The following is a 12,621-nucleotide window of genomic DNA, read 5'->3' as shown; positions in this document are numbered from 1 at the left end:
ATTTTATAGACAGGCAAGCTGAGGCACAGAAAAAGAAAGTGTGCCCCACTAGGAAGTGGCAGAGCTGAGCTCAAACCCGGGCAGTCTGGTTGCAGAGTGTGTAAAACATCCCTCCAGGCTCTCCGGGCCGCGAGCCCATCCACTTACGGCTTGAGGTCCTGGTCTATGAGGATGTCATAGCCATACAGCTCGAAGCAGTGCTTGTCGCTGATGATCACCTTCTGCACGCTCTGCAGGCTTCTGATGAAGATGTTGTCCATGTCACTGAAGAGCGTCTCCACTGCCTCGGGCCCGTGCTTGGACGCCAGATACTGCCGGAAGCGCTGCAGCATCCACTTGCAGCCCTGGGACCCCGCCGCCGGGTTGGGAGAGGGAACCTCAGTCAACCCGGACCTGGCCCGTCCAGACCATCATTTACCATCAGCACAGCCCCTAGACTTGGACGAGAGGGGCCCAGCCCTGAATCCTGTGATTAGGAGAACCCCAAGTGTGTCCCTCCTTGAGGGGCGAAGATGCTACACGCCCAAGAGCCTGTGCCTCTCTTTCTAGAGCACAGCCTGCTATCCACCACCCCAGAAGTCCCTGACCAAATGCCCTGCGCCAGCTTCCTCCCTGGGCCTGCCCTCATGCAGACAGACTGCCCTGACCATGTGTGCACCCCAAGGCCCAGGGAGTCACCAACAGCTTGCTGTTTTGGGTGTGTGTGTGTTTGCAGGAAGCCCCCTTGGGGTGATGGGGAGCTGGGGACCAGCTCTTCCTGTGTTCTTCTGTTCTGGCTTTTAACTCTGAGAAGTCTGAGTGTTCTAAATATGAACCTGGCCTTGCAGGTTATTAGATAGATAGATGATAGATGATAGGTAGATAGATAGATGATAGGAGTATATCTGTCAAGGTAGGAGGATACAACACATTTTGTTAAAGGGTGTGTTCATTTGATTTGTAACTCTTAAATATTTAGACACATGATGTGTGGGCCTCCATTTGTACTCTTGCCCTGGGCCCTGCAAACGGGAAGGGTGACCTGACCTCGCTGGAGAACTCTCTTGGGCTCCTTGGCATCCTTCCTCCTCACCCCAGCCCAGTCCCAGAGGCCATACCTGGAGGGCAGAAGCCCAGGTTCCTCACCTTCTTTGGGTGGTAGTCGGGAGACGTCTTTTGCACGGCGACATTGGTGAGGTGAACATCTGGCAGAGATTAGTGGTCAAGGGCCAGTGCGGACAAGAAGGTGCTGAGCCCTGTGCCATGTAGCCCCCAGGGACCAAACTGAGACCCTTGCTTGGGAATTGATGGGGGAAGGCTACCAAACAGCCCAGAGGTCACGTGCTTTGCAGTCAGATGGACTCGGGTTCAAATTATGCCTGCATCTATCTTTACTGGCTGTGGGCCCCTGAGCAAGTCACTGAACCTCTCTGAGCCTGTTTCCCCACCTATTAAATGGGGGCGCGTAGTAGTATATTGACCTCACAGGGTTATCTGAAAAATCACATAAGATGCTGTGTAGAAGCACCTCTTACAGTGCCTGGCGTGGCTGATATTAGATTAGGATTGTTCCACTCAAGAGGAGAGAACACCTTCTAACATGTAGAAAGACCAAGCACAGAACAGCCATCTCAGGACATTCCGAGCTCTCTGTCACTAAAGGGGTTCAGGCTGGGTGGCCACTTTGTAGGAATATCAGAGAAGTGACCCAGCACTGGGATGGAGTCAAGTTGGCCTCCTTTGAAGTCCCAGCCCTGAGAGTCTGCCTTTCGGTATCATTACCATCGTCACCACCAGTAACATCGGCAGCACTTTGCAGCTTACAGAGCATGTCCACGCACTTCAGCTCATGTATTCCCCAAATCATTCCCATCTCACAGAAGAGAACTTCGAGGCTCAGAGAGGTTGGCAGCCACTCAGAATACCCCCTTCTCAACATCCTCCTCTACATAGCTAAGTAGGATGGATCCCCAAAACCTTGTGTAGTGACAAGACATAACTTTCACTTGGACTTGTTGGTGAGACAGGCTGAGACCTTTTGCTGCAGTGCTTGCACCTGGATACAAAGAAACTACAAGGGACTAAAAGTAACTGCATGCATGCGCAATTGGCGCAAGTTATGGACAACAAGATACAAAGAGACCAAAAAGCCCAACTGCCACTTCTGAAGAGCCAGGAGCAAAAGCAGAGGGTCGGGAGCAAAAGCAGGGTATTGCACATGCCCCCTACACACCACCACCACCAAAGGGGTGGGCAAACCACCTAAGCAACCCTTCTGGCCTGACCCCGGGACACACCCCTACCTTCATCCCATATAAGGAACCAGCTCCCCCCACCTTGGTGAGCAAGCCAGTAAGGGAACTTGTTACTTGTTCTTGCTCCCCACTGCTGCAGCACGGGCCCCAATAAAGTCTTGGCTGAATTTCTTCTCTGGCCTCTGATCAATTTCTATTGATTGAGGAGGGCAAGAACCCTGGTTGGTAACATTGGGACATTTCACAGATGTGGAGGTAGAGGCTCTAGGTCACTGACCCAAGTCTAATTCCCCTAACATGTATGTTTCTCCATGTCTGTGGCATATTGGACAGGGCTTCAGCCTCTCCAGAGAAGGTGGTTATTCTCTGTAGCACCATTTTCCCTAGAATGTCTTCTTTAGGGCTTTTCAAAGATTTTTTTTCCCCACATTTGTCTGAGAGATTTTCTGCCTTAATTTCAAAAGAATAAGCACATAACAAACCACTAAAAGGAAGAGAGCCCTTACATTTTTGGTCAATTGATTTTCGAAAAGGGTGCCAAGGCAATTAAGTGGGGGGAAGCAAAGTCTTTCCAACAAATGGGGTCGGGATGCCTGAATATCCACATGTGAAAGAATAAAGTTAGACCCCTTCCTCATACCATAGACAAAAATTAACTCCAAATGGACCACAGACCTAAATATAAGAGCAAAAACTATAAAGCTCTTAGAATAACATTTAGGAATAAGTCATTGCAACCTTGGGTTAGGCAGAGCTTCTTAGCTGTGACAACAAAAACACAGGTGAAATACATGCAGAAAAAGCTTTTGACAAAATTCAACACTGATTTATGATTAAAAAATTCTCCAGTAAGTGGGCATACAGGGAACCTACCTCAACATAATAAAAGCCATATATGACAAACCCACAGCCATCATTCTCAATGGTGAAAAACTGAAAGCATTTCCTCTAAGATCAGGAACAAGACAAGGTTGTCCACTCTCACCACTATTATTCAACATCATTTTGGAAGTTTTAGCCACAGCAATCAGAGAAGAAAAAGAGATAAAAGGAATCCAAATTGGAAAAGAAGAAGTAAAACTCACTGTTTGCAGATGACATGATACTATACATAGAAAATCCTAAAGATGCCGCCAGAAAACTACTACAGATAATCAATGAATTTGGTAAAGTAGCAGGATACAAAATTAATGCACAGAAATCTCTTGCATTCCTATACACTAAAAACGAAAAATCAGAAAGAGAAATTAAGGAAATACTCCCATTTATCATTGCAACAAAAAGAATAAAATACCTAGGAATAAACCTACCTAAGGAGGCAAAAGACCTGAATGCAGAAAACTATAAGACACTGATGAAAGAAATGAAAGACAATACAAACAGATAGAGAGATATACCATGTTCTTGGATTGGGAGAATCAACATTGTGAAAATGACTACACGACCCAAAGCAATCTACAGATTCAATGCAATCCCTATCAAATTACCAATGGCATTTTTCACAGAACTAGAACAAGAAATTTTACAATTTGTATGGAAACACAAAAGACCATGAATAGCCAAAGCAATCTTGAGAAAGAAAAACAGAGCTGGAGGAATCAGACTCCCTGACTTCAGACTATACTACAAAGCTACAGTAATCAAGACAGTATGGTACTGGCACAAAAACAGAAATATAGATCAATGGAACAGGATAGAAAGCCCAGAGATAAACCCATGCACCTACGGTCACCTTATCTTTGACAAAGGAGACAAGAATATACAATGGAGAAAAGACAGCCTCTTCAGTAAGTGGTGCTGGGAAAACTGGACAGCTACATGTAAAAGAATGAAATTAGAACACTTCCTAGCACCATACAAAAAAATAAACTCAAAATGGATTTAAGACCTAAATGTAAGGCCAGACACTATAAAACTCTTAGAGGAAAACATAGGCAGAACACTCTACGACATAAATCACAGCAAAATCCTTTTTAACCCACCTCCTAGAGTAATGGAAATAAAAACAAAAATAAACAAATGGGACCTAATGACACTTAAAAGCTTTTGCACAGCAAAGGAAACCATAAACAAGACAAAAAGACAACCCTCAGAATGGGAGAAAATATTTGCAAACGAAGCAACTGACAAAGGATTAATCTTCAAAATATACAAGCAGCTCAATATCAAAAAAACAAACAACCCAATCAAAAATGGGCAGAAGACCTAAATAGACATTTCTCCAAAGAAGATATACAGATGGTCAACAAACACATGAAAACATGCTCAACATCACTAATCATTAGAGAAATGCAAATCAAAACCATGATGAGGTATCACCTCACACCGGTCAGAAAGGCCATCATCAAAAAATCTACAAACAATAAATGCTGGAGAGGGTGTGGAGAAAAGGGAACCCTCTGGCACTGTTGATGGGAATGTAAACTGATACAGCCACTATGGAGAACAGTATGCAGGTTCCTTAAAAAACTAAAAATAGAACTACTATATGACCCAGCAATCCTACTAGTGGGCATATACCCTGAGAAAACCATAAGTCAAAAAGGCACATGTACCACAATATTCATTGCAGCACTATTTATACAATAGCTGGGACATGGAAGCAACCTAAGTGTCCATTGACAGATGAATGGTTAAAGAAGATGTGGCATATATATACAAGGGAATATTACTCAGCCATAAAAAGGAACGAAACTGAGTTATTTGTAATGAGGTGGATGGACCTAGAGTCTGTCATACAGAGTGAAGTAAGTCAGAAAGAGAAAAAAAAATACCGTATGCTAACGCACATATATGGAATCTAAAAAAACGGTACTGATGAACCTAGTGGCAGTGCAGGAATAAAGATGCAGATGTAGAGAATGGACTTGAGGACACAGGGGGAGAAGGGGAAGCTGGGATGAAGTGAGACAGTAACATTGACAAATATACACTACTAAGTGCAAAATGGATGGCTAGTGGGAAGCTGCTGCATAGCACAGGGAGATCAGCTCAAAGCTTTGTGACAAGCTAGAGGGGTGGGGTAGGGAGGGTGGGAGGGAGGCTCCAGAGGGAGGGGATATGGGGATATATGTATACATATAGCTGATTCACTTTGTTGTACAGCAGAAACTAACACAGCATTGTAAAGCAATTATACTCCAATAAAGATGTAAAAAAAAATTACATTGAGATTAAAAAAAAAAGGCACAGGTGGCAATAGAAAAAGTAGATAAATTGGACTTCATCAAAATTAGAAACTTTTGTGTTTCAAAGGACATTATGAAGAAAATGAAAAGGCAGTGCACAGAGGATTTTTAGGGCAGTGAAATTACTCTGTGTGATACAATATGATGGATACATATCATTATACATTTGTCCAAACCCATAGAATGTACAACCTTAATGTAAACTATGGACTTTGGGTGATTATGATGTGTCAACATAGGTTCATCAGTTGTAGCAAATGTACCACTCTGGTGAGTGGTGTTGATAATGGGGGAGGTTATGCACGTGTGGGGCAGGGGGTATATGGGAAATCTCTGTACCCTCCTCTCAATTTTGCTATGAACCTAAAACTGCTCTAAAAAATAGTCCTTAAAAAAAGGACAACCAGGGACTTCCCTGGAGGTCCAGTGGTTAAGAATCTGCCTTCCAATGCAGGGGATGCAGGTTCGATCCCTGGTTGGGCAACTAAGCCTGCACACCACAACTAGAGAGAAGCCTGCGCACTGCAACGAAGAGCCTGCGCTGCAACAAAAAGATTCCATGTGCCTGCAACTAAGACCTGACGCAGCCAAAAATAAATAAATAAATAAATATTAAAAAAAGAGAAAACAAACAATGGAACAATATATATTAAAAAATAAAACGGACAACCCACAGAATGGAAGAAAATATTTGTAAATCATGTATCTGATAAGTGAGCAGTATTAAAAATACATTTAGAAACTTACAGCTCAACAATAAAAAAGACAACCCAATGAGAAAATGGGCAAAGACTTTGAGTAGAAATTTCTCCAAAGATTTACAAATGGCCAAGAAGCACACAAAAAGATGCTTAACATCATTAGTCATCAAGGAAATGCAAATCAAAACTACTTCACATCCACTAGGGTGGCTATAATAAAAAAGGACAGATAATAACAAATGTTGGCAAGGATGTGGAGCAACTGGAACTCTCCTACCATGCTGGTGGGAATGTAAGATGGTGCAGTGCTTTGGAAAATAGTTTAGTGGTTCTTCAAAAGGTTAAATATAAAATTACCATGTGACCAGCAACTGCACTCCTAGTATATACCCAAGAGAAATAAAAACATATGTCCACACAAAAACTTGTACGTAGATGTCCATAGCAGCATTATTAATAATAGCTCAAAAGTAGAAACAACCCAAATGTCCATCAACCAATGAATGGATAAATAAAATGTGCTATATCTATACAATGGAACATTGCTTAGCAATAAAAAGGAATGAAGTACTGATACAGGTTATGACATTGATGAACTTTGAAAACATTATGCTTAATAAAAGGAGATACAAAAGACCACATATTATATGAATCCATCTATATGAAATGTCCGGAATAAGCAAACATATAGAGTAAAAAGTGGTTGCATAGGGCTGGGAAGTGGGGTTGGAGGGAAATGGGAAATGACAGCTAATGAATATGGAGTTTCTTTTGGGGGATGGTGAAAATGTTCTAAAACTGAATGTGGTGATGGTTGTGTGAAGAAGATAAGAACCATTGAGTTGGGACTTCCCTGGTGGCGCAGTGGTTAAGAATCTGCCTGCCAATGCAGGGGACGCGGGTTTGAGCCCTGGTCCAGAGGATCCCACATGTCGCAGGGCAAGTATGCCCATGTGCCACAACTACTGAAGCCCACGTGCCTAGAGCCCATGCTCTGAAACAAGAGAAGCCACCAAAATGAGAAGTCTGCACACCGCAACGACCCCACTCGCCACAACTAGAGAAACCCTGTGTGCAGCAACGAAGACCCGACACAACCATAAATAAATAAATAAATAAATTTATTAAAAAAAAAAAAAGAACCATTGAGTTGTATGATTTAACTGGGTGAACTGCGTAGTATGTGAATGTATCACAATACAATTGTTATTTTAAAAATGGAGGGCTTCCCTGGTGGCGCAGTGGTTGAGAGTCTGCCTGCCAATGCAGGGGACACGGGTTCGAGCCCTGGTCTGGGAAGAACCCACATGCCGCGGAGCAACTGGGCCAGTGAGCCACAACTACTGAGCCTGCGCGTCTGGAGCCTGTGCTCCGCAACAAGAGAGGCCGCGATAGTGAGAGGCCCGCGCACTGCAATGAAGAGTGGCCCCCGCTCACCGCAACTAGAGGAAGCCCTCGCACAGAAACGAAGACCCAACACAGCTAAAAATAAATAAATTAATTAATTAATTAAAAAAAGAAAAGATATGGCAGGGAGTGCTGTGACTTTGTAACATTAAAAAAAAAAAAAAAGGAAAAAGAGGGTGTTCAGGCAGTGAGTTACTGGCTTTAAGAGGGGAAATCGCTTCCTTGTGATGGAGGAAGCACTCACATTCTCCTCACACTGCTCCTGCCTGCGGGGAGGAGAAGTCAGGGACTTCCCTAGTCTCCAGGGAGAAGCAGAGGCTAAAAGAGGAGAGTGGGTGACTGGTCAGCTGACCTCAGAGCCTCCCCTCTCCACAGATGGACCTGAAACCAGGTTCCAATGGACCAACAAGCTAAGGGTCAAAGAGTAAGCAAACAAACGGTCCAATTCATAGAGAAGTGGAACTGATTAGCTGTGAAATCTTCAGGGGGAAAATGATTTTCTTATCTTAGAAATGACAATAGAAATCACAGAGGAAATCAGTGGATATAGTCAACTATGTGAAAAGGAAATTAATCAGATGTCAAGGCAAAAATGAAAGGAAGACATGACTAGAGAAAAGATTTGTAACAATTATGACAGGCTAATGTTTTGTCACGTGAAAATCACGCATAAATTGTTAACAATAAAATTGTATGACCCTAATAGATAAATAGATAAAGGATATGAAAACATAAAAGAGAAAATATAACTGGTAAAAGACCATCTGGGAAAGTGCCCAAAGTTTCTAGTAATAAAAGATACACAATTTTAAAGGGATGTAAATGGGGGGAAAATGAAAATTGGAAGAGATGCAAATTCTAAGGCAAAAAATTTGCTTCCCCATCAAGTCAGTTACATTTTTTTTACCCTTTTTATTGGGAAAAAATTTAAAACCCACAGAATACTTGCAAGAATAAATAGTACAATGAATTCCCATATATGCTTCACCTAGATATGCCAATTGTTTTGGAAATGTGTTTTTTTTTAATAAATTTATTTATTTTATTTATTTTTGGCTGTGTGACGTCTTCGTTGCTGCATGCGGGCTTTCTCTAGTTGCGGCGAGTGGGGGCTACTCTTCATTGCGGTGCGCGGGCTTATTGTGGTGGCTTCTCTTGTTGTGGAGCACAGGCTCTAGGCACGCGGGCTTCAGTAGTTGCAGCGCACGGGCTTAGTTGCTCTGCAGCATGTGGGATCTTCCAGGACCAGGGCTTGAACCCGTGTCAACTGCACTGGCAGGCAGATTCTTAACCACTGCGTCCCAGGGAAGCCCTGGAAATGTGTTTTTTAATTGATCGTCCCCAGTACAGGGGAGCTGGGATGAAATGGGTCCTGTCAGTGGGAGGGTAAAAATATGAGGAAATCTTCTGGAAAACAATCTGGCCGATGCCCTTGACCCAGTATTTATACCTCTGTGGCATCATACAAAGGAAAAAATTTTAATATAGTAAAAGATTTATGAAAAAAATATGTTTCTTTGCAGCATTGTTTGTCATAATAGGAAGAAATTGACTACTTCCCAAATGCCTGAAAGTAGGATTAGTAACCCAGTAAATCTATTCAGTGGAATACTTTGTAACTAATAAAAAATGTCTATAAGGAAAATACTTAAATAATGTTCAGTGAAAAAAAGGTTATACTTATACAGTGGGATCACTCATATATAAAAGGCCAAACAACAACAAAAAACCTGGGAGGAAAGACATCAAAAAGGTAAGTAGGGGCTTCCCTGGTGGCGCAGTGGTTGAGAGTCTGCCTGCCAATGCAGGGGACACGGGTTCGAGCCCTGGTCTGGGAAGATCCCACGTGCCGCGGAGCAGCTGGGCCCGTGAGCCACAATTACTGAGCCTGCACGTCTGGAGCCTGTGCTCCGCAACAAGAGAGGCCGCGATAGTGAGAGGCCCGCGCAACGCGATGAAGAGTGGTCCCTGCTTGCCACAACTAGAGAAAGCCCTCGCACAGAAACAAAGACCCAACACAGCCATAAATAAATAAATAAACACTTAAAAAAAAAGTAAAAGTCTATTAAAAAAAAAAAAAGGTAAGTAGTTATTTCTAGAAAGTGTGACTAGAAAAGGTTTCTTTTCCTCCCTCCCCCCTTTTTGTACATTTCTGTATTTTCTGATTTGTCTTTAAAGAGCTATACTTTTATTATGAAGGCTATATCCTTTAAATGTTTTATTATCTTTACTATTAAAGTAATTCATAGCGGTTATAAAGAACAGTTCATAATATAGAGAAATGTGTAAAGTTGAAAGTAGATGTTTCCTGACCTGATTCTAATCCTCTGAATTTTTCAAAGTTAATAGATTCATGACTATCCTTTCATACTTTCTTCTAAACAGAAACGTACTTCCCTAAAAGCAAAAATGGAATTGTAAACACATCCCAGTTCTACACCGCACATGTTGTTTCCACCTCATGGTCTATCGTAGATACCGGGGTTTTTTTGTTTGTTTTTCTTGGCAGCACTTTGCAACCTGTGGGATCTTAGTGTTCCCAAGCAGGGATGGGACCCGGGCCCTCAGCAGTGAAAGCGCAGAATCCTAACCACTGGACCGCTAGGGGATTCCTGTAGGTACTTTTCCATGACATTTCAATCACCTCATTGTATTCAACAGCTACACAGGATCCTGGAAATGCTTTATCATTCATTTCACCATCCCTCTAGGGTGGGTTAAGCTGTTTCTGCTTGTTTACTACTACGGTGTTGAGGTGAATATTTTTATATTTTGGATGTGTGTATATGCATATATGTATTTGAATAATTGTGTGTAAACTATATATATTATATATATTTATTTAAAGTCAGGTTAATAATATTATATATTATTATTTTGTGATCCAAAGTTGCTTTATTATTTTAAAAGTTGCTGTGTATCTAAAGCAAATATGGCAAAATACTAATATCTGCTAAATCTGGATGGTAGATGCATAGATTTCTGTTACAGCTTTTCCTGCAGTTTTCATAGAATTTAAATATTTCGGTATTTAAAAATTAAGAACAATTAAAAGAAGGGATGGAAAATTACGTGTATTCACTCACTGTGAAAACAGCAAAGCCTCATTAAACAGAAACTAGCCCTGGGAGAGGCCTCAGTTTAATAAGGCCCTGGGAGAGGCCTCAGTTTAATAAGGCCCCATGATGCCTGGAGATAAGCAAACACTTTTAAATGGGGGCCGGAAGACCACTAACCTGTACTGAGTAGTCACTCTGGGTTAGGCATTGTCTAAGTGCTTTACATGTATCATTTAACTTTAATAAGAAATGAGGTGGCAAAAAATGAAACTAAAATAAATTTGATGAGTTGCATATGATAAAGGCTTGTTAGAATCACAAAATAGAACAAACATACTGGAAATGCTGAAGTTGGCTAAATAGAAAGAAACAAATTGTAGAAAATTCTCAGGAGGACCTAAGCCCTTCTATCATGTAGGGAATGTATTACCTTGGACAGACACTTAATTGAATGATGAAATTAAGGCACGGTGATGTGAATTGACTAAAAGCATCAGCTGGATTGCCCAAGCCAGAAGCTTGGCAACATCACTTGCCATTTCCACCTCTCCCATATGCAGGTAATCTAGTCCTGCTGATTTATCTCCTAAATATTTCTGATCGTCTACCCCTTTTCCTCTGATGCTCATGTCTAAAAATCTTAAAAACAATCTTTGATGTTTATATTTGAACCAGATAATACATTCACATAGTTCAAAAGTCAAAAGGTATAAAAATGTATATAAGGAGTATCTCCTTCCCACCCCAGTCCCCACCTACCCATTTCTCCTCCCAAAGGCAAATTCTGTTTCCAGTTTCTTCTACATCCTTCCAGAGATATCTATGCACAGATAAAAACATATACAGAGATATACTTTTTAACATGAATGGGAGCATACTTTCCACAAAGTTCTATACTTGTTTTTTTTCCAGTTAACAATACATCTTGGAGATTATTTCACATCAGTACATAAAGCACCTTCCCCTGTTCCTTTTTAACAGCTGTATAGTTCTCCACTGTATAAATGAGTCGTTCATTTAGTTATTTTCTTTTTTAAATCTCACAACAAGGCTGTGCAGTGAATAACATTTAACCCCCTCTTTTACTATATTGTGAGTGTACCTGCAGGATAAACTCCAGAAGGGAATTGCTGGGTCAGAGGGTCCGTGCATTTGTCTTCTGATAATTTGCCAGATTGCCTCCTAAGCGGTTGTACCAGTTCACATTCCACCAGCAATGTATGTACTCCCCTAGCCTCGTCAATATAGCGTGTTATCAAATTTTTCATATCTGTCTATTTGATGGGTGAAAAGGACATTGTATTCAAGTGAATGAGTGAGCCCATGACTAGGCACGTAAAAGGACGCAAACATTCTCCAAAGGGACTCAAACGCTCCTATCCTATGAACATGAATCAATGTGAAATGATCATCAAGCAGAGAAGCTTGGGGTGAGTTGCTCTGAGCAGAGCAGGGCTGCTCTCCTCAGATCACTGGAGGATTCCCCCATCTCCACAAGATTGTAAGCTCCGGGAGGGAAGTGACCAGGGCTGTCTTGTTCACTGCTGTATCTCCTGTGCCCAGACCAGAGCCTGGCACTCAGCAAACATCTGTGGAATGAATGAGTTATCTCAGGACCAGGCAGAGCAGGGTATGTGGGGAACGCTTAGGGGTGGGGGGTGGGATGCCAGGATACACTGGTCATCAATGCTGTTCAGTGTGAAGCGGGTGTTGGAGAATCGGGCGAAGCCATCCCGGTACAGCCAGGCTCGCAGCGGCATGTACTGTGGGGGAGGTGGAAATGGAGAGAGAGAAAAGGGAAGGGGAATCAATACCAGCACTTTCACAACTCCTAGCTTTTGCACCTGCTGTTTCCTCCGCCTGGCATGCCCTGCCTTCTTTCCCACATCATCCTTCATGAATTTGCTCAAACATCAGCCTCCTTTGACTCGATCCCCCTCCTTGCCTGGAGGTAGAAGTAGGGGTAGGGAGATGCAGAAGGGAACAAAATTAATGGGTGTCTTCTCTGCTCCACCACCACATGTGACACCCA

At 42.3% G+C, this 12,621-nt stretch overlaps 1 protein-coding gene across 3 annotated transcripts in view; it reads right to left on the bottom strand.

Moving 5' to 3' along the window:
• Nucleotides 1-12,621, bottom strand: part of TTLL9 (tubulin tyrosine ligase like 9) — a 68,281-nt gene that overhangs the window by 7,373 nt on the left and 48,287 nt on the right. For all 3 annotated transcript variants that reach the window (XM_057529361.1, XM_028169328.2, XM_057529360.1), the window contains 3 exons: nt 12,265-12,352; nt 1,126-1,184; nt 148-344 (listed from right to left, as the gene is read on the bottom strand). In XM_057529361.1, coding sequence (XP_057385344.1) covers nt 148-344; nt 1,126-1,184; nt 12,265-12,352 — 344 coding nt within the window. The remainder of the gene's footprint in view (nt 1-147; nt 345-1,125; nt 1,185-12,264; nt 12,353-12,621) is intronic.

Source organism: Balaenoptera acutorostrata, chromosome 15 (genome assembly GCF_949987535.1).
Source record: "Balaenoptera acutorostrata chromosome 15, mBalAcu1.1, whole genome shotgun sequence".
NCBI classification, from domain to species: domain Eukaryota; kingdom Metazoa; phylum Chordata; class Mammalia; order Artiodactyla; family Balaenopteridae; genus Balaenoptera; species Balaenoptera acutorostrata.
This window is presented reverse-complemented; position numbering and strand designations above follow the sequence as displayed.